Source organism: Bombina bombina, chromosome 4 (assembly GCF_027579735.1).
Source record: "Bombina bombina isolate aBomBom1 chromosome 4, aBomBom1.pri, whole genome shotgun sequence".
Lineage (NCBI taxonomy): Eukaryota > Metazoa > Chordata > Amphibia > Anura > Bombinatoridae > Bombina > Bombina bombina.
In genome coordinates this window covers 745,064,810-745,086,156 of record NC_069502.1, presented here as the reverse complement: position 1 = coordinate 745,086,156, position 21,347 = coordinate 745,064,810, and the positions used below count along the sequence as shown (strand labels likewise).

The 21,347-nt window shown below is 37.2% G+C and overlaps 1 protein-coding gene across 1 annotated transcript in view; it reads right to left on the bottom strand.

Annotated features, from left to right (window-relative positions):
- WDR27 (WD repeat domain 27) overlaps nt 1-21,347 on the bottom strand; it is an 896,914-nt gene that overhangs the window by 515,598 nt on the left and 359,969 nt on the right. The window contains 1 exon segment of the mRNA XM_053712226.1: nt 6,748-6,881. Within this exon segment, the coding sequence (XP_053568201.1) occupies nt 6,748-6,881 (134 nt within the window).

Sequence of the window (21,347 nt, the reverse complement as noted above, 5' to 3'; positions counted from 1 at the left end):
AAACATTTTCTTAAGGTAACCCTCTAATTTTTTATCCATTGGATCTGAAAAAGCACAGCTATCCTCCACCGGGATAGTGGTACGCTTAGCTAGAGTAGAAACTGCTCCCTCCACCTTAGGGACCGTTTGCCATAAGTCCCGAGTGGTGGCGTCTATTGGAAACATCTTTCTAAATATTGGAGGGGGTGAGAACGGCACACCGGGTCTATCCCACTCCTTAGTAACAATTTCAGTTAATCTCTTAGGTATAGGAAAAACGTCAGTACTCGCCGGTACCGCAAAGTATTTATCCAACCTACATAGTTTCTCTGGTATTGCAACGGTGTTACAATCATTGAGAGCTGCTAAGACCTCCCCTAGTAATACACGGAGGTTCTCCAATTTAAATTTAAAATTTGAAATATCTGAATCCAATCTGTTTGGATCAGAACCGTCACCCACAGAATGAAGCTCTCCGTCCTCATGCTCTGCAAGCTGTGACGCAGTATCAGACATGGCCCTAGTATTGTCAGCGCACTCTGTTCTCACCCCAGAGTGATCACGCTTGCCTCTTAGTTCTGGTAATTTAGACAAAACTTCAGTCATAACAGTAGCCATATCTTGTAATGTTATCTGTAATGGCCGCCCAGATGTACTAGGCGCCATAATATCACGCACCTCCCGGGCGGGAGATGCAGGTACTGCCGCGTGAGGCGAGTTAGTCGGCATAACTCTCCCCTCGCAGATTGGTGAAATTTGTTCACATTGTACAGATTGACTTTTATTTAAAGTAGCATCAATACAGTTAGTACATAAATTTCTATTGGGCTCCACCTTGGCATTGGAACAAATGACACAGATATCTTCCTCTGAGTCAGACATGTTTAACACACTAGCAATAACTTGCAACCTGGTTATAATCTTTTTTAGCAAAAAACGTACTGTGCCTCAAAGAGGTACTTAAACGATTAAATGACAGTTGAGATAATGAACTGAGAAACAGTTATAGCATCAACTTTAAAACAACACAACTTTTAGCAAAGGTTTTGTTCCCATTAATAAGATAACATAACTAAATTGACATAAAAATTATTGAGTAACGTCTTTATCCCCAGTCAATATAAAAAATTCTCACAGCTCTGCTGAGAGAATGTACCTCCCTTCAAGAAGTTTGAAGACCCCTGAGATCTGTCAGAGATGAACCGGATCATGCAGGAAAAATAATAATAGCTGACTGGAAATTGTTGATGCGTAGCAAAGAGCGCCAAAAACGGCCCCTCCCTCTCACACACAGCAGTGAAGAGAAACGAAACTGTCACAATTCAAAGCAAACTACTGCCAAGTGGAAAATAAAGCCCAAACATTTATTTACTCAGTACCTCAGCAATGTAAACGATTCTACATTCCAGCAAAAACGTTTAACATGATATCATACTTATTAAAAAGATTAGTGACCTTTAACAGAGTAGTTCCGGTGAAGTACCATTCCCAGAATACTGAAGTGTATACATACATGTCATTATAACGGTATAGCAGGATTTTCTCATCAATTCCATTCAGAAAATAAAAACTGCTACATACCTCAATGCAGATTCATCTGCCCCTGTCCCCTGATCTGAAGCTTTTACCTCCCTCAGATGGCCGAGAACAGCAATATGATCTTAACTACTCCGGTTAAAATCATAGTAAAAACTCTGGTAGATTCTTCCTCAAAGTCTGCCAGAGAAGTAATAACACGCTCCGGTGCTATTATAAAATAACAAACTTTTGATTGAAGTCATAAAAACTAAGTATAATCACCATAGTCCTCTCACACATCCTATCTAGTCGTTGGGTGCAAGAGAATGACTGGGACTGACGTAGAGGGGAGGAGCTATATGCAGCTCTGCTGGGTGAATCCTCTTGCATTTCCTGTTGGGGAGGAGTTATATCCCAGAAGTAATGATGACCCGTGGACTGATCACACATAACAGAAGAAATATCTTTCTTTTTTACATAGAGATGTTCAGGTGATATTTTCTAGTCAGCTTTTTACAGCTATGCTGCATCACTTTCAAGTGTTTAAACATTTGGGTATTATGGCCCATTAAGTATACATTATGTAAGTACATGAATGAAAAGGGCCAAAGCAACTCATTTCAACTTATTGATATTATAAATGGCTTGTGATTATGTAGTCTCATGCATAATCCAATAAAACCACATATTATTAAAATGTTTAATCTTATTTAAAACCTCAGTCCATGTAGGCACTTCCTCTTTCCATTGTCTTGCTATACATATTCTAGTCGCTGTACACACTATTTAAATAAACTGATTAATAGGGGTGTTACATTTTCTAACATGTTCATGCAGTAAACTTGTTCTATGGAAAGAGTGAACACACTGTCTAATATCTTGCTTAAAGGGACATGATACCCAAATGTTGAAGCACCTGAAAGTGATGCAGCATAGCTGTTAAAAGCTGACTAGGAAATATCACCTGAACATCTCTATTTTAAAAAGGAAGATATTTTACCTCTACTGTAAAGAGACTTTAGTCCGAGGACTTCCAAGTGAGTGTGCATCTAGCATGTGCAGGCACAGTCATGTTATTTTCCTATTCAGTTTAAGGAAGTTTACTGTGAAATCTCATGAGATCAAAGCAAAGCAATGCAAGACCTCAGCACTGCTGATGCTGATTGGCTATTGCAGCTTTACAGCAGCTCTAACTGTTCATAGAGCAATTACTATGTGAGCTAAATAAACTTTGAGGTAAAATATCTTCCCTTTTTACATAGAGATGTGCAGGTGATATTTTCATATCACTTTCAAGTGATTTAGCATATGAGTATTATGTCCCTTTAAAAAATTGGAGAGTCTGTCTCATATACATTTAATTTCTAAACAGTCCCACCACATATTTGTATGTACCTTCAACCCTACACCCTCTATATGTAGAAGTTTGTACCTCTTGTTGTAGTAAAAGAGGTGATAATTGGAAATATAATCTAAATATTTTTTTAGTACTGTTTTCTCTCATGTCTTCTCTTAGAAGTCCTCTGCATGTCATAGAGAATACCATCTCACTTGTGTAAAAGACAGAAGTGGCAAACGTTTCTAACGGGGGGGGGCATAAAAATGACAATTGTCTAAAACAATTCTCAAATGACCATGGTATCCTATTCAAAAACATTAAAAAGACAATAAAGAAACCTTAAAGGTAATTATTCCTACAAATCCATAATTTATATTATATAAAGTTAAATTATATTATTATAAAGTTAAATTGCTATATATAGCATGAATTCATAAGAATGTTAATTTACCAAGTACTATATTTGCAGCCAAAGTAACTGAGCAGTATGGTTGGAACTAAGAACAGAAAACTAACAACATTGTTTGTAGTGTCACCTTGGGCGCTGGTGCAATAAGTTCCCCACAACTGGCACAGGATGAGGGGCAGTTATAGGTGAAGAAAGGAGATAATTGGTAGGAAATATGAGAATGATAACATCTGCAAGTGCTGTAATAAGGGAATATAAAATATTAAAGGAACCTGAAACCCAAATTGTATATTTCATTATTCAGATAAAGCATGCAATTTTAAATAACTTTCCAATTTATTTCTATTATCTATTAATTGAAAAGTATACCTAGGTAGGCTCAGGAGCAGCTGTCTTGTTGCCACACATATATCTGCCTCTTGCTATTGGCTTTCATCTAGATCACAGTAGTGCATTAATGCTCCTTCAACAAAGGATACCAAGAGAATGAAGCAAATTAGGTAAATGGGAAGGTCGTTTAAAATTGTATGATCTATCTGAATCATTAAAGAAAAAAATATCGGTTTCATGTCCCTTTAAATTGTGATAGAATAAATATATAGACACAAATAAAGGGAGATAAGTCTGTGCCTAAAAATAAGAAGTAAGAATCATACTTGGGAATAATTGTATCTGACAGTAGAATTATTCCCAGCTAAATACACAGACAGGAAATATTAGCTTACAGCACTTTGGTGTCTTTTACTATATTTAATTACATGTAATGTAAGATGCATAAGCTATGTAGTCTGGAGATTCCATCTCACTAGTATTCAAGTACACTCCATAACCCTGAAGCTACGAGGCTCAGCCATAGTCATAAACAGTCATATTTGTACTATAATCTAGTCCTAAATTCCAGCAAGTTGTGACCATTTTTACTTGTTCTGCTCATTGAATTATCAAGTGCATGTTCCAAACTTAACAGAAAAGCAAAATCGAGTGACATTTTTTTGAAAAGGCACATTTAGTTCAGGGATTCCCTTCTTATTTATTACTATATTGTAGAGCAACTATAAAACATCTTGTTTTGTTTATAGTGACTTTGAAATATAATACATCTGTAAAATGAATAGGATCTAAAAGTCATCTTTTGATTTATTGCATCCCCAAAAAGTCAATGGCCTTAAACAGTCTAAAAATAAGCCGCCAGTAAGTATTAGGAAACATTATTTGAGGATTCCATAGTTAAAATAGAATGGCAGTTCTGTAGATTCCATAGGGAAATAAGTGATAGCAAGATATGTTAGTCCACAAGGGCATACAGAATGTATCCTACAAGTGAGTCTTACCTCCAAATATTGTGCTTTATTACTTAGAGGTTCATGGTAGTAGAGATGGAAATGTAAAGAGGTGATGATTAAGGGTACCAACATAAATTTAAGTCTAGTTTTGGAGTAATATATCTGATGAGAGCAGATAGCAGCAAAGATATGTATATCTTTATACAAAACATTGAGTCGAGATCAGCTCCTTTAAGATCTATCCCAACCGTTAACTTCCTGCAGCACATAATGATTTTGACTGTGAAGGATATTAGTGTTTGGAAGAAAATAGAATAAAACAAAAAGAAAAAAGAAAGACAACCTGGTCAGCTTGGACACAGTTAGACAACATACTTTACACATGCAATCTTGTCCTTTTAAATTTGTCAAAATCTGCTCAAAAGTTTGGGACAGAGAGATCTTTCAGAGCCATCTTAATATTTTTTTGCCCCATTTCATGTTTGGAGAGCACTAGAAAAGTATTTTAATGCCCCACCTACTAAATAAAACAAATCCCTGGCATCTATTAGGTTGTCAAGTGTCTTTTCGCAAGAACATGGCTTATTTTTTTATTTCCTTCTATAGAGTATCAGAGAAGTGCCTTGGGTTTTGATGTGGCATAGGGCATTACTGCAGGATTTCTCTATGCAAGCTCCTCTTGTTCCATAAAGATGTGCAGCAGAAATCATTATTGTACCCAAAACAAGAAAAAGTACTCCCTTTACCACTAAACAACTTTAGAGAATGTCTGTCAAATACTTTCACCTATACTGTGATATCATTAAAGTGATGGTAAATTTACTAACTTTCCTCTACATATGTGAATATTAGGTCAATAAATGTAGTAAACCGCTAACTTTATTTTTAATTTGCATCAAAAGTTTTTTTTTTTTTAAATCGAACCTCGCTCGTTATCTTCCTTCACCCCCTTACAATCCTTGTTGCCGGTAGTGTGTGACCTAGAGAGAGGCCAACCCGCTCTCAACATAGGGAGGAATGCGCATTTTTGGTACACATGTGCAATAGGTATTCATCTGCTCCGAAGTAAACAATGAATCATGAGAATCATGGTTTACTTTAGGAACAGACCGGAGTGGATGTGCTTTAGTGAGCTGCATAATTTACAGAGCGTGATTCCCCTTTATTAACAAGCATATTAAAACATGTAAGTATTGAAAGTGCTTAGACAGAAAAATATAGCATATGCGCATTTCACAAAGGGGCGTATTTTGTTTTTTGTTTAATGCCTAGCGGCACACAATGCAATTGGCTATTAATAGGAAACATTTTTTTTTTTTTTAAAGTTGTATCGGAGATGGGCGGAGGAAAAAGGGAATAAAAATACAGGCAAGAGAAGAAATTACATTTTTATTATGAATGAAATGAAAGTTATATTTAAATGTAGCGATTAGTTACGTAGTGGAGAGCAAGGTGCTTAAGATTACCATCACTTTAAGGGATAACTTAAAATATAATATGTTTTTGCAACCCAACACATCATAATGCATAAACTTCCCAAAGCACCTCTATTCCTTGGACGTCTCTCAGCTGCTTAAGTTTCTGTATCTAGAACCTCTGGGGGCATATCTGCTATGTTAAACACTACCTCTTTCCAACCAAAGTAAAATAATTACTATACCTACCTTCTCCTCAACATCTAAACACACCTACTAACCTCTATGGGGAATACATAAAGACACTAACTTTCAATTTTTTCACTTGTCTGGTTAGTGTGAGTGGTATAACTTTATACTTTAAAATCATAATACCAGCGCAACCTGACAAGCGCAACAAGTTTACTTTTAGCGCAATTAGCGCTACAGCGAAAGCACTAAGTAGTGCTCCACTTGTAATCTAGCCCTATATGTTCTTTTGAGCAGGGCCTTCACAACTTTTATTTTGTCTGTCTCTGTTTATTTGGGATTAAAATAAAAGGACATGAAATACAGTATGTGGTAGAATTACAACATATTATTAACAACTTGTGTCATTCACTAAATAACTCTTCTAATATAACAATTGTTATTAGTGTAGCAAGGTTAAGGTGTAATGCGTTCTTTAGGTCTGATGTAGCGGATACAAATTTGATTAAAATTCCAATGCCAATATTAGTGGAATAAATTAATTATGCTGAAAATTAAGATTAATTTGTCCCTGACTTTAAATACAAATTTATTTAATCATTTAACTTCAAATACCTTTTTATTTCATCTTTGCAAGTATCCAGAGAATATGTTAGAAGTTGAAATTCTGCTCCAGACGACAACAGAATAAACGTATCCATGTAATAAAACTGAGGGAAACGAACAGGCTTCAAAAACATTTCCTTCCCCTATACAATGAAAAAAGAGATAACGGATTTGTATGTGACAATTAACCTTTATACCCTATTTTATAAAGAGAAAGCCAGTAGCATACAGACCAAAATTAGTAACAAAAATGTTATGAAAAAATAAACTTATGCTTACCTGATAAATTTCTTTCTTTCCGCATATGGAGAGTCCACAACGCCATTCAATTACTAGTGGGAATATCACTCCTGGCCAGCAGGAGGAGGCAAAGAGCACCACAGCAAAGCTGTTAAGTGTCACTCCCCTACCCATAATCCCCAGTCATTCGACCGAAGGGGAATGGAAAAGGAATAACACAAAGGTGCAGAGGTGCCTGAGGTTTAGTCAAAAATACCTGTCTTAATAAAGGGTGGGGTCGTGGACTCTCCATATACGGAAAGAAAGAAAGAAATGTATCAGGTAAGAATACATTTTGTTTTCTTTCCTAAGATATGTAGAGTCCACAACGTCATTCAATTACTAGTGGGAACCAATACCCAAGCTAGAGGACACAGAATGACAGGCAGACCTAAACAGAAGGCACCACCGCTTGAAGAACCTTTCTCCCAAAAGAGGCCTCAGCCAAGGCAAAAGTATCAAATTTGGAAAATTTGTAAAAAGTATGCAAAAAGGACCAAGTTGCAGCCTTGCAAATCTGTTCCACAGAAGCTTAATTTTTGAAAGCCCAAGAAGAGGAGACAGCCATAGTGGAATGAGTTGTAATTCTCTCAGGAGGCTGCTGTCCAGCAGTCTCATAAGCAAAACGAATTATACTTCTCAACCAGAGGGAAAGAGAAGTAGCAGTAGCCTTCTGACCCTTATGCTTTCCTGAGAAACAAACAAACAGGGCAGAAGACTGGAAAAAAAATCCTTAGTGGCCTGTAGGTAGCTTTTAGAGCACGCACATTTAAGCTGTGCAACAGACGCTCTTTATGAGAAAAAGGATTGGGACAGAGAGAAGGAACCACAATTTCCTGATTAATATTTCTATCTGAAACCACTTTAGGAAGAAACCCCAAATTTGTACTAAGAACCGCCCTATCTGCATGAAAGATAAGGTAAGGCGAATCACTCTGTAAAGTCGAGAGTTCTGAAACTCTCCAAGCAGAAGATATAGAAATAAGAAACAAAACCTTCCAAGATAGCAACTTAATTTTTATGAAATGCATTGGCTCAAATAGAGCCTGCTGCAAAACTTTAAGAACAAGATAAAGGCTCCAAGGAGGAGCAACAGGTTTAAACACAGGCCTGATTCTGACCAGGGCCTGACAAAAATATTCAACATCTGGCACATCCGCCAGACGCTTGTATAACATAATAGATAATGCAGAAATCTGACTTTTCAGAGAACTGAATGACAACCCGTTCTCCAGACCTTCCTGGAGAAAAGACAAAATTCTAGGAATCCTGACCTTACTCTAAGAGTAGCCCTTAGATTCACACAAATAAAGGTATTTATGCCATACCTTATGGTAAATTTTTCGAGTAACAGGCTTGCGAGCCTGGATCAAGGTCTCAATGACCGACTCAGAAAATGAACGCTTAGACAGAACTAAGCGTTCAATCTCCAAGCAGTCAGCTTCAGAGAAACAAGATTTGGATGGAGGAATGGACCCTGAGTTAAAAGGTCCTTCCTCAGAGGCAACCTCCAAGGTAGCAGAGATGACATCTTCACTGCATACCAGATCCTGCGAGGCCATGCAGGAGCTATTAGAATTACAGATGCTCTCTCCTGTTTGATACGAGCAATAACTGGTGGAAGAAGCGCAAATGGAGAAAACAGGTGTGCTAGACCGAAATCCCAAGGAACCGCCAGAGCATCTATCAGAGCGGCCTGAGGATCCCTTGACCTTGAACTGTACCTTGGAAGCTTGGCGTTCTGCCGAGGCGCCATCAGATCCAACTCTGGCACCCCCCATTTGAGGGTTAACCTAGAGAGCACCTCAGGATGGAGAGCCCACTCCCCGGGATGAAATGACTGTCTTCTCAAGAAATTTGCTTCCCAGTTGTGCCCTCCAGGAATGAGGATGGCAGACAGACAACAATTGTGAGTTCCCCCCACTGAATAATCCGTGCCAACTCCTTCATGGCTAAGGAACTCCAAGTTCCTCCATGGTGGTTGATGTAAGTAACTGAGGTGATGTTGTTCAACTGAAACCTGATAAACTGGGCTAAGGATAATTAAGGCCAAGCCATCAGAGCATTGCAAATTGCTCTCAATTCCAAGATGTTTATGGGGAGAGCAGACTCCTCCTGAGTCCATAGTCCCTGTGCCTTTAATGAGTTCCAGACTGCTCCCCAGTCTAGCAGGCTGGCCTCCATGATCACAATCACTAAGGAAGGTCTCCGGAAGCATGTGCCCTGAGACAGATGGTTATGAGTCTTGTTGACTAAACAAGATCTATCCTCTGAGACAGATCCAAATGGTCTCCGTTCCATTGTCTGAGCATGCATAATTGCAGAGCTCTTAAATGGAATCGAGCAAAGGGAATGATGTCCATGGAAACGACCATCAGACCAATTACCTCCATACATTGAGCCACTGATGGCCAAACAGTAGACTGTAGAGAGAGGCAAGAGGAGAAAATTCTGGATTTTCTGACCTTCGTCAAAAAAATTTTCATAGATAGGGAATCTATTATGGTCCCTAAGAAAACCACCATTGTAGCTGGAACAAGGGAACTCTTTTCCAGATTCACTTTCTAACCGTAGGAGCGTAGAAAAGACAACAAGATCTCTGTATGAGAGTTTGCTTGTTGAAAAGATGGCATCTGAACCAATATGTCATCCATGAATGGCGCCACTGCAATTCCCCGGGACCTGATCACTGCCAAGAGAGCCCCCAGAACCTTTGAGAAAATTCTAGGAGCTGTGGCAAGGCCAAACGGAAGAGCCACAAATTGAAGGTGTTTGTCTAGAAAGGTGAATCTCAGGAATTTGTGATGATCCCTGTGGATGGGAACATGAAGATACGCGTCCTTCAGGTCTATGGTCGTCATGAACTGACCCTCTTGGACCACAGGAAGAATAGAACGAATAGTTTCCATCTTAAAGGACGGTACCCTGAGAAACTTGTTGAGGCACTTTAGGTCTAAATAGGGTTGAAAAGTTCCCTCTTTTTTGGCACCACGAACAGATTTAAATAGAATACTAGACCCTGTTCCCTTATTGGAACTGGAAAAATTATTCCCAGGGAGGAAAGGTATAGAACGCAGCTCAAGAATGCCTCTCTTTTTACCTGGTCTGCAGATAATTTTGAGAGGTAGAATCTGCACCTGGGAGGGATTTGAATTCTATTTTGTAACCCTGAGATACTATGTCCACGGCCCAAGGATCTGGGACATCTCATCTCCATGCTTGACAAAACAGGGAAAGTCTGCCCCCCACTTGATCCGATCCTGGACCGGGGGCCAGCCCTTCATGCTGACTTAGACTTAGTAGAGGTTTTATTTTATTGCTTCCCCTTATTCCAAGACTGATTTTGCTTCCAAGAAGACTTGGACTGCTCCTGGCTTGGAAGAGGAAGACTTTTGACCATTGAAGTTACGAAGAGGAACGAAAATTACTTTGACGTCCTTTGAGTCTGTTCATCTTGTCTTGCGTTAGAAAAGACCCTTTTCCACCCGTAATATCAGAAATTATTTCTGCCAGACCTGGTCCGAACAAGGACTTAGCCTTGTAAGGAAGCGCCAGAAGCTTGGACTTAGAGGTAACATCAGCTGACTAAGATTTTAGCCACAATGCCCTGCGGGCTAGGACAGTGAAGCCAAATATCTTGTCTCCCAGTCTAATAACTTGCATGTTAGCATCATAAATAAAGGAATTTGCTAGTTTGAGAGCCTTAATTCTATCTTGTATCTTCTCCAACAGACTCTCTACTAAAATTGATTCAGACAAGGCGTCACACCAATAAGATGCCGCACTTGCTACTGTGGCAATACAAACTGCAGGTTGCCATTGAAGACCTTGATGGACATACATCTTCTTCAAATAAGCTTCAAGCTTTTTGTCCCTGGGATCCTTTAAAGAGCAGCTATCCTCTATAGGGATCATTGTTCTATTAGCCAGAGTAGAAATAGCCCCTTCTACTTTAGGCACCATGCGGCAAGAATCTTTAATCGAGTCAGCAACAGGAAACATCTTTTTAAATACGGAGACGGGGAGAACGTAATCCCTGGCTTCTCCCATTCCTGTGAAATAATCTCCGTCACACGGTCTGGGACAGGGAAAACTTCCACAGAGGAAGGAACATCATAGTATTTATTAAGTTTACTAAACTTCTTAGGGTTGATGACAGACGTATCGGAGTCGTCCAAAGTAGCCAATACCTCCTTTAACAGTAGACAAAGGTGTTCAAGCTTAAATCTGAAGTTTACTTCTTCAGTATCAGATGAAGGAATAATACTGTCCGAATCTGAGATTTCACCCTCAGAGGCTACTGACCTATCCTCCTCATCAGACTTATGAGGGAGGGCAACCTGCATAGCAGTTGGTGGAACAGAAACCATACTATCTGAATTTCTAATTTTCCTCTTGCGTTTTCCCAGCATAGGAAAAGCAGATAATGCTGCAGATACCACAGAAAATACCTGTGCAGCAAAATCTGCAGACAAATTAACTCCTCCAGGAGGCTGAGAGGAACTGCAGGGCACTGTATGTGACGCCATAGATGCTTGGAACGTTTGAGGAGAAAGCTGTGGTATTGCCTGAACAGCATCATCCTGAGAGACATTGGGCTCAGCGGGCAACAATTTATCTTTAAATTGAAGTGTTCTAGCTAAGCATGCAGCACAGAATTGCATAGGCAAAATACATTGTGCCTCTAGATATAACAAGCATTTGTCAAAAGACACAGAGTCTTCAATGTCCATAATACTAAATAAAAAAATTCTCAAATTGTAGAATTTTTTTAAATAGACTGTCACTTTAAGAATTTAATACCACAGCTGCTTAACGTTATGCAAAAATTCTTTAAAATAATAAACCAATAAGGCCACCTACAACACCGGAGCTAAATTTACACAAACGCTCAAGCAGTCTGTCAGTTAGCCTGTTCTAGCTAAGCAAGCAAGAAAACCAACTTCCAAATTTTAATTTTATACATAAATCCCTGTATAAAACATAAGCCCTACATACATACTAATAAAGTATTTCAACAAAATTAGCCGAAAGAGGAAAAACGTCCCAATAAAGGGTAGATTAACCCCTAGTCTCAACATACATGTGCCTGCCCACTGTAAAAGAAAATCCTGTATAAAGGATTTTAATAATGTCCCCATCTACTGCATATGAAATATTGTTCAGAAGTGCAAGTCTCTAAGACCTAGAAGACAAAAGCACTTACCTGCAGTCTAGCTGTCCGGCAGGAAGACAGCTCACAAGGCGTGAAAGGACACATACTCCTTACAGAGACCTGTAGAAAAAGAAAGAACAGAGTAACCAACTCTGGCTTTCTATACCATGGGCAGCAATGTGTTAGACAACAAAGCAAGGACTACCTCACAACTTCCTAACTGTTTAAAAGCCACCACTACTCTACTGAAGAGATTGACGTGGACTCAGCTAAACCCAAATTTCCTAAGACACCAAACTTCACCTCCTCCATTGACAGAGGCAAAGATAATGACTAGGGATTATGGGTTGGGGAGTGACACTTAACAGCTTTGCTGTGGTGCTCTTTGCCTCCTCCTACTGGCCAGGAGTGATATTCCCACTAGTACTTGAATGATGTTGTGGACTCTCCAAATCTTAGGAAAGAAATCTTCTAGCTGATACCAGCAAACACAATGAATAGGATTATTTACTATATTCATTTATCTTTCACTGACTTTCATTTTTCGTTAACATGTTTATTTGTTATCAACAATAAATATATTAAAGGGATACTAAACCCAATTTTTTTATTTCATGATTCAGACAGAGCGTGCAATTTTAAGCAACTGTAATTTACTCCTATTATTAATTTGTCTTTGTTCTCTTGCTATCGTTATTTGAAAAAGCAGTTATTTAAGCTAAGGAGCGTTGAGTAGCGCTAGCTGATTGGTGGCTACATTTAGCATCATGAAAGAAAAAATGTGGGTTTAGTATCCATTTAAATAAAAAATATATTTAAAAGGACATGGAAGTCAATATTAAGCTTACATGATTCAGATAGAGCATAAAAAAATACTTTCCATTTTAGTTTTACTTTTTCTCTTATTGGTTGAAACTTAGCTTCTTTTTCGCAAGCGCATGTTGAAGAAGCTCAGGAGCAATATGTAGTGGCAGTGCATATAGGAAGTGACCAGTAGAGGGAAGCTGCCATACTGCGAATAAAAAGCAGCCGTGGAAACATATGAAGACCAGCCCTATTTTCCATTGAGTCGTTAGAATGCACATGCCGCATTTTTCTCAAAGGGCATTACTGGGATACTCCTCCCCACATTTTTTTCAGAATTAAATTATATTACTTTGTATTAAATAAAGATTGATGTTATATAGCAAACCTACAACCCAATTGTATCAATTAATAACCCGGTTAAATTCTATTTGCCCAGCCCTAGCTGCTGCAGCCCACCGGGAAATCTCCTGGTATCCTGGTAGGCCAATCCGGCCCTGTACTCAAACTACTGGATGTCTATAGTTCAAAGACAGATGCACTTTCAGTTTGTCTTAAGTCATTTTTTTATTTATTTAAAACTTTGCTTTTAGCTGTCATTTACACTAGTTTCAATTATTATAACATTTTGCCAAAGTTACTGCACCCTAAAACTTCTATAGGTACACTGTATAATATTGTTACATACACTGCTGCCGCATAATGCTCAAGACACATGCATGCTCTCAAGTCTACTACAGTATGCCTTCATGGAAAGGGGGCATGTTTCAACCAAGAGAAAGAAGTACATTTCATCAGGATTGATCTATATATATATATATATATATATATATATATATATATATATATATATATATATATATATATATATATATATATATATATATATATATATATATATATTGAAGCCATTACAGCTTTCATTTTGGATACACCTCATCACATTTTGTAGAGCTTAATAAAACTTTTTTAAAAGAGTGCTGATGTCTTTTATCCTGGTATCCAATTTTTCCAGGATTTTCTCTTTCTTGTCAAATCATGATATATATATATATATATATATATATATATATATATATATATATATATATATACGTGTGTGTGTGTGTGTGTGTGTGTGTATGTATGGACTTTTGTAAACTAACTCATTAAGATAAAGACTTGAGTAGCTATCAGAGTTGATTCTAAAATTAAAATGTACTTAATATAAAAACTAAGAATATATACTTGGACCCAGTTTCCATTACATTTGTAGACTGTTTAAACTGATGGTAACAAGTATCTCAATTAAAGTCTATGAGGCCTATGTATCAAAGGTCTTGCGGACCTGATCCGACAGTGCGGATCAGGTCCGCAAGACCTCGCTGAATGCGGAGAGCAATACGCTCTCCGTATTCAGCATTGCACCAGCAGCTCACAAGAGCTGCTGGTGCAACGCCGCCCCCTGCTGACTCGCGGCTAGCAGGGGGGTGTCAATCAACCCGATCGTACTCGATCGGGTTGAATTGTGGCGATTCCTGTCCGCCTCATAAGAGCAGACGGACAGGGTTATGGAGCAGCGGTCCCACAAGCTCCATACGGAGCTTGATAAATGGGCCTCTATGGCTATATCTTATGTTAGCACCAGTTTACACAGTTTACAACAGCAATGGAATCTAGGTCATGGTTTGCAATATGATAATTGTTCACACTGAGTTCAGCTTTACTCGGGGATACCAAAGTTTTTATGTTGTTTAGATTTAGGATTTAATTAGTGTTAGTGACATTTTATATTAACCCCTTTACTACCGGGAATTTTAGAGAACTTTTTAGCATTTTTGCTATCACTCCGTTTAAACAGAAATAGAGCCTTGTTTTTATTGTTTTCATATACATCAAAACTATATATATTTTTTTATTAAGTAGACAACCCAAGGTATTGATCTAGGCCCATTTTGTTATAATTCATGCCACCATTTCACCGCCAAATGCGATAATATAAAAATAAATGTTAACTTTTTCACAAAGTTTGGGTTTCTCATTGAAATGATTTACATATCGCTTGCGCAATCATGAGAACATTATTGCAAAAGCTTTACTGGGATCCCTTTTGGTCAGAAATAACGATGCTAATTGCAGCTGCACACCACATTTCTGAATATCCAGGCTGTGAAAGGGTTAATTAGTTAGTTAGCTGTTAAGGTTAATAGTATTCTAGTGTAAAGATTACCCTCCCACCTGACATCTCCTATCTCCCTTATCCCTTTCAAAGAGCTCTCCCCTCACCCACATTCCTCACCACCATCTTAGGTAATGGCTAACAGTCTGCCAGTATGAAGATTTAGAGCTCATTTTTTTGTATTTATTTTCATTTTCCACACTGTAGGATACCCCCTTACCCTCACCCCTCCAAATGGCCTCCACCATGCCCCATGTGTCCTTATTTACATAAAAAAATCTATATTATTTTCTCTATTATATGTATGATTCAACTATACTGTTGGATCACCCCTGCTCAACTGGCTGGTGTTAAGGGGCCAAATTGTTATTAAAGGACTAAAGACAAATTTATGAATGTGACATTCTTTGACTTATATATATGCATAAAGCTTATTTAGAAGTCAAATGTCCAATCATAGTTCACAATGGCCACAAAGGGAGCCATTTCAAGGATCCTTGCTTTAAACAGGTTACATAACCAAACTGGCAGAACCTGATTACCTCTTCTATATTCAAGCAGATTAAATCATTGTCTGTTGCCAGCGCATAAAGACTTTTGGGAGTTTGACTGTCATTCAGTTTAGTACAAAAATGGACATAACCACAAATAATGTACTAGGAGTTTATTACCCAATTAATTCATAAAAATGTAGAATGGTGAGTTTCTTGACTATTCTATGATTTATTTTGATGTACAGTATTACCTTTCTAAGTTTAGTGCAAAAAATCTATAAAATCTATGAAAATGTAATAAAAACAATTGCTAACCACAATTATGTTCTGTATTTTCATGCAATGTATGAAAAGGAACACATAGACAGCTATACTAACACATTGCTTTCTACTGAAGACTTTTGGTATGCAAATTATCCACTACTTGGTTACAGATACTTAGCGTTTTAATAGATTTTCCTGGTATCCTGCCACCACTAATTAGAATACTACAGAGTGTTTTTACTGGCGCTAGAATACCTACAACTCTAAATGAAACCATTGCCAATAGTCAAAGCCTACCTTCCTTCCTCTCCAGATGCCATCTACATCAGAGAGAAAGAAACCAGGACTTTGTTCATACTCAATTGTTAGTTAAACTAAGAAATGGTCCACAGGGACCAGCAGGTTTTAACTCCAATATACCACCAAGTGAAAATATATTGGAGCTTAACATTTTGGCTGTTGCTTGACAACCCACAAAATGCATCCAAATTAAACCTTGTCTAAAACTCTTATTATTAAAATACTGCAATTAACCATTAATGTGTTCTTTTAACAGGTATTGAGTGCTTTATATAGTTCATGATTCAATTAAGTCTATTCTAGTCCATTAGACAGACAAAGGGCTAGATTAAGAGTGGTGTGCTAACTGTAGGGCGCGAGCAATATGGGGTATTTCTCAGCTCTTAGAACATGACAGAAACAGGGCATTTATTATGAATTGAAAGTAAACTCAAGTAAACTCAATCGCTTGAGCGTAATCAAATTAAACGCGCGTCCGGTTAGCGTGACTTCAGAGCTCTGGTTAACTGTTATGCGAGACAAAAAAGTTGCACAAAACACCTCAAAAATACATTTAACAGTACAGTTACACTAATATTAACATTGTCTGCTACAAAAAAATATTTAAAAAAATATTGCATTAAAAATTATAAGGGCTCAAAGATATGAGGTTTCAGCAAATATGCATATGTACGTATGTATATGTATATATATATATATATATATATATATATATATATAGAGAGAGAGAGAGAGAGAGAGAGAGAGAGAGAGAGAGAGAGAGAGAGAGAGAGAGAGAGAGAGAGAGAGAGATGCAACAAGAAAGCACTCACTGAATTTTCTTCAAAATGTGATAAGCAATTTTAATGCAGTTTGTGACGTTTCGGGACAGCAACAGTCCCTTCCTCTGACAAGTTAACACTAAACAAAATGAGCCTTTAAATAGGCTCCCAAACACACTCCCCTCAGGATCAGCCAATCCAGGCTGAATAATAAACACACCCCTACAGTGACCAATGAAAATTAGTGATACATATGTGCATGTTAATATTGTGAAATTATCGATCAAAACAACTAGTTAAAAACAAGCCCAGAATGAATCCTATTGTTGGTAGTCATGTCCCCTTCACAAATTAAAATCTTGCTGAATTATGTGTCAACTAAGGTAGTAGAATACAGCCAAATTCAATCGTAAGCTCTTAGCCAATAAACCTTCATTTTGTATCAGACTCTGATACGTCATCCAATACGCTCACGGTGTCCCACCCACTATTGCTAAGGACGCCCAACTTTCCAATGTATAAGCTATTAGCAACCTATGCGCTAAGCACATCAACAACTGTCAGGGAACTGAATCCTAGATCAATCCCATAATCAAATCGCAACAGATGTGGCACAGACAAATGTGGCACAAAAGATCGGTCGGCGTACAACCCTCAGAGCGCAGTCCATCTCCATGCGATAAACATCAATCAAAGAAACCGTATAAGGGAAACCCAGTATCGATAAGACAATGTCATGAAAAAGGTGCCCCTCGTGTTTGTCATAATTTACTGATCACCTAAGTAATCATAACTGCCAATTTGATCTATGTACCAATTCACCATAAATACGTTAACACCATTGGCTACGTGTAAATGTAAACAAAGAGTCAGGGCCATCCAATATCCAAACGCCATGTCAGAGTGGGCGTGCAAGCAAAGGCGTGTCAGTGCCACATTATATATACAATGATTTTATTGTGTGCACTATCAATTGAAACATACAAAAACATAAATAAACAAACAATATACCAAACCAAGTGGTAATATAGATCGTATATACCCATAGACCAAATGCCATAAAAATAGTAAAAATTATATAATTAAAAACCTAATAACAAACTATAGAGATAAGCAATCACCTTATCCGCAATCTTATCAAATGTCAACAATAACAAAATAAGCATAAAGCTCACCACTGACCTCGAACAGTCTAAAAAAATTTTTTTAAAAAGGGAAGCGAAAAGTAATCTCAACTGTGAGGAGAGTTTGCCTATTAACTCAAAAACAACATAGGTAAGTCTTATTAACCCAAATCCCAAAATTAGACCTAACATAAAACTTGAATGTTTTCATAACATAGGTAGCAAACTGTAACACATGGAATTGAGAAAGGATACTAATCTCGAGCCCTTAAAAGAAGACAGGTTATATGTCATCATATGAGCTATTAAAGTTGAAAAAATTGAAAAAATTCAATAAAGGGCATGACCAACCAGCAAGGGGATCCAACAAAAACTGGGTAACCACTCCGTAAAGTGATACATAAACCTTACGCAAAAATCAAAATGCAAAAGATTAAAATAAAATTAAAAACAAATATTGGCACATGGAGGACTGACAAATACTAAATCAATCATAATGGTATGTTACATTAGTATCCAAAGATTTTCTAGACAAGACAACAATTAACAACCTAGGTATCCTTATATTTTGTGGCTATCCCTGATATGTACAGATCAATATACAGATGCATGTATGTTGCCAGATTACTTTTCTTAAAAAGATTTTTTCAGTTGTTAGAAAAAGGGTCAAAGAAGGTTCAAAAATGTCAACAAAATTGTCAAAAAAACTTCAAAAAAAATTTTCAAATTTTTTTTTAAAAATTTTTTAAAAATTCAAAATTTTTTGCTTTTTTCGTTTTGAATTTTTTTGAAGTTTTTTTGACAATTTTGTTGACATTTTTGGACCTTCTTTGACCCTTTTTCTAACAACTGAAAACATTTTTTTAAGAAAAGTAATCTGGCAACATACATGCATCTGTATATTGATCTGTACATATCAGGGATAGCCACAAAATATAAGGATACCTAGGTTGTTAATTGTTGTCCTGTCTAGAAAATCTTTGGATACTAATGTAACATACCATTATGCTTGATTTAGTATTTGTCAGTCCTCCATGTGCCAATATTTGTTTTTAATTTTATTTTAATCTTTTGCATTTTGATTTTTGCATGAGGTTTATGTATCACTTTACGGAGTGGTTACCCAGTTTTTGTTGGATCCCCTTGCTGGTTGGTCATGCCCTTTATTGAATTTTTTCAATTTTTTCAACTTTAATAGCTCATATAATGACATATAACCTGTCTTCTTTTAAGGGCTTGAGATTAATATCCTTTCTCAATTCCATGCGTTACAGTTTGCTACCTATGTTATGCAAACATTCAAGTTTTATGTTAGGTCTAATTTTGGGATTTGGGTTAATAAGACTTACCTATGTTGTTTTTGAGTTAATAGGCAAACTCTCCTCACAGTTGAGATTACTTTTCGCTTCCCTTTTTTCAAAAAATGTTTTAGACTGTTCGAGGTCAGTGGTGAGCTTTATGCTTATTTTGTTATTGTTGACATTTGATAAGATTCCGGATAAGGTGATTGCTTATCTCTACAGTTTGTTATTAGGTTTTTAATTATATAATTTTTACTATTTTTATGGCATTTGGTCTATGGGTATATACGATCTATATTACCACTTGGTTTGGTATATTGTTTGTTTATTTATGTTTTTGTATGTTGTTTCAATTGATAGTGTACACAATAAAATCATTGTATATATCATGTGGCACTGACACGCCTTTGCTTGCATGCCCACTCTGACATGGCGTTTGGATATTGGATGGCCCTGACTCTTTGTTTACATTTACACGTAGCCAATGGTGTTAACTTATTTACGGGGAATTGGTACATAGATCTAATTGGCAGTTATGATTACTAAGGCGATCAGTAAATTATGACAAACACGAGGGGCACCTTTTTCATGACATTGTCTTATCGATACTGGGTTTCCCTTATACGGTTTCTTTGATTGATGTTTATTGCATGGAGATGGACTGCACTCTGAGGGTTGTACGCCGACCGATCTTTTGTGCCACATCTGTTGTGATTTGATTATGGGATTGATCTAGGATTCAGTTCCCTGACAGTTGTTGATGTGCTTAGCGCATAGGTTGCTAATAGCTTATACATTGGAGAGTTGGGCGTCCTTAGCAACAGTGGGTGGGACACCGTGAGCGGATTGGATGATGTATCAGAGTCTGATACAAAATGAAGGTTGATTGGCTAAGAGCTTACGATTGAATTTGGCTGTATTCTACTACCTTAGTTGACACATAATTCGGCAAGATTTTAATTTGTGAAGGGGACATGACTACCAACAATAGGATTCATTCTGGGCTTGTTTTTAACTAGTTTTTTTGATCGATAATTTCACAATATTAACATGCACATATGCATCACTAATTTTCATTGGTCACTGTAGGGGTGTGTTTATTATTCAGCCTGGATTGGCTGATCCTGAGGGGAGTGTGTTTGGGATCCTATTTAAAGGCTGATTTTGTTTAGTGTTAACTTGTCAGAGGAAGGGATTGTTGCTGTCCCGAAACGTCACAAACTGCATTAAAATTGCTTGTCACATTTTGAAGAAAATTCAGTGAGTGCTTTCTTCTTGCATCTCTACAGTTTAGCGTATAGCACCCTGATAGCTGTGGAACGTTGGTGAGAGTGCACATACACCCATCTTTGCGTATATATATATATATGTTTATATGTGTGTACATATGCATTTATATATCTATAAATATTTCACATTCCAATGTTCTTTACATAGGGGAATATGTTTATAAATATTTTGAAACATATATATATATATATATATATATATATATATATATATATATATATATATATATATATATATATATATACACACACACAGTCATATGCAAAAGTTTAAGCACCCCTGACAATTTCCATGATTTTTATTTATAAATAATTGGGTGTTTCATTTTGATTTATGAAATAACTGAAGGACACAGTAATATTTTAGTAGTGAAATGAGGTTTATTGGATTAACAGAAAATGTGAAATATGCACCAAAACGAAATTAGACAGGTGCATAAATTTGGGCACCCTTGTCATTTTGTTGATTTGAATACCTGTAACTACCTAGCACTGATTAATTGGAACACACAATTGGTTTGGTGAGCCCATTAATCCTTGAACTTCATAGACAGGTGCATCCAATCATGAGAAAAGGTATTTAAGGTGGCCAATTGCAAGTTGTTGTTCTCTTTGACTCTCCTCTGAAGAGTGGCAACATGGGGGCCTCAAAACAACGCTCAAATGACATGAAAACAAAG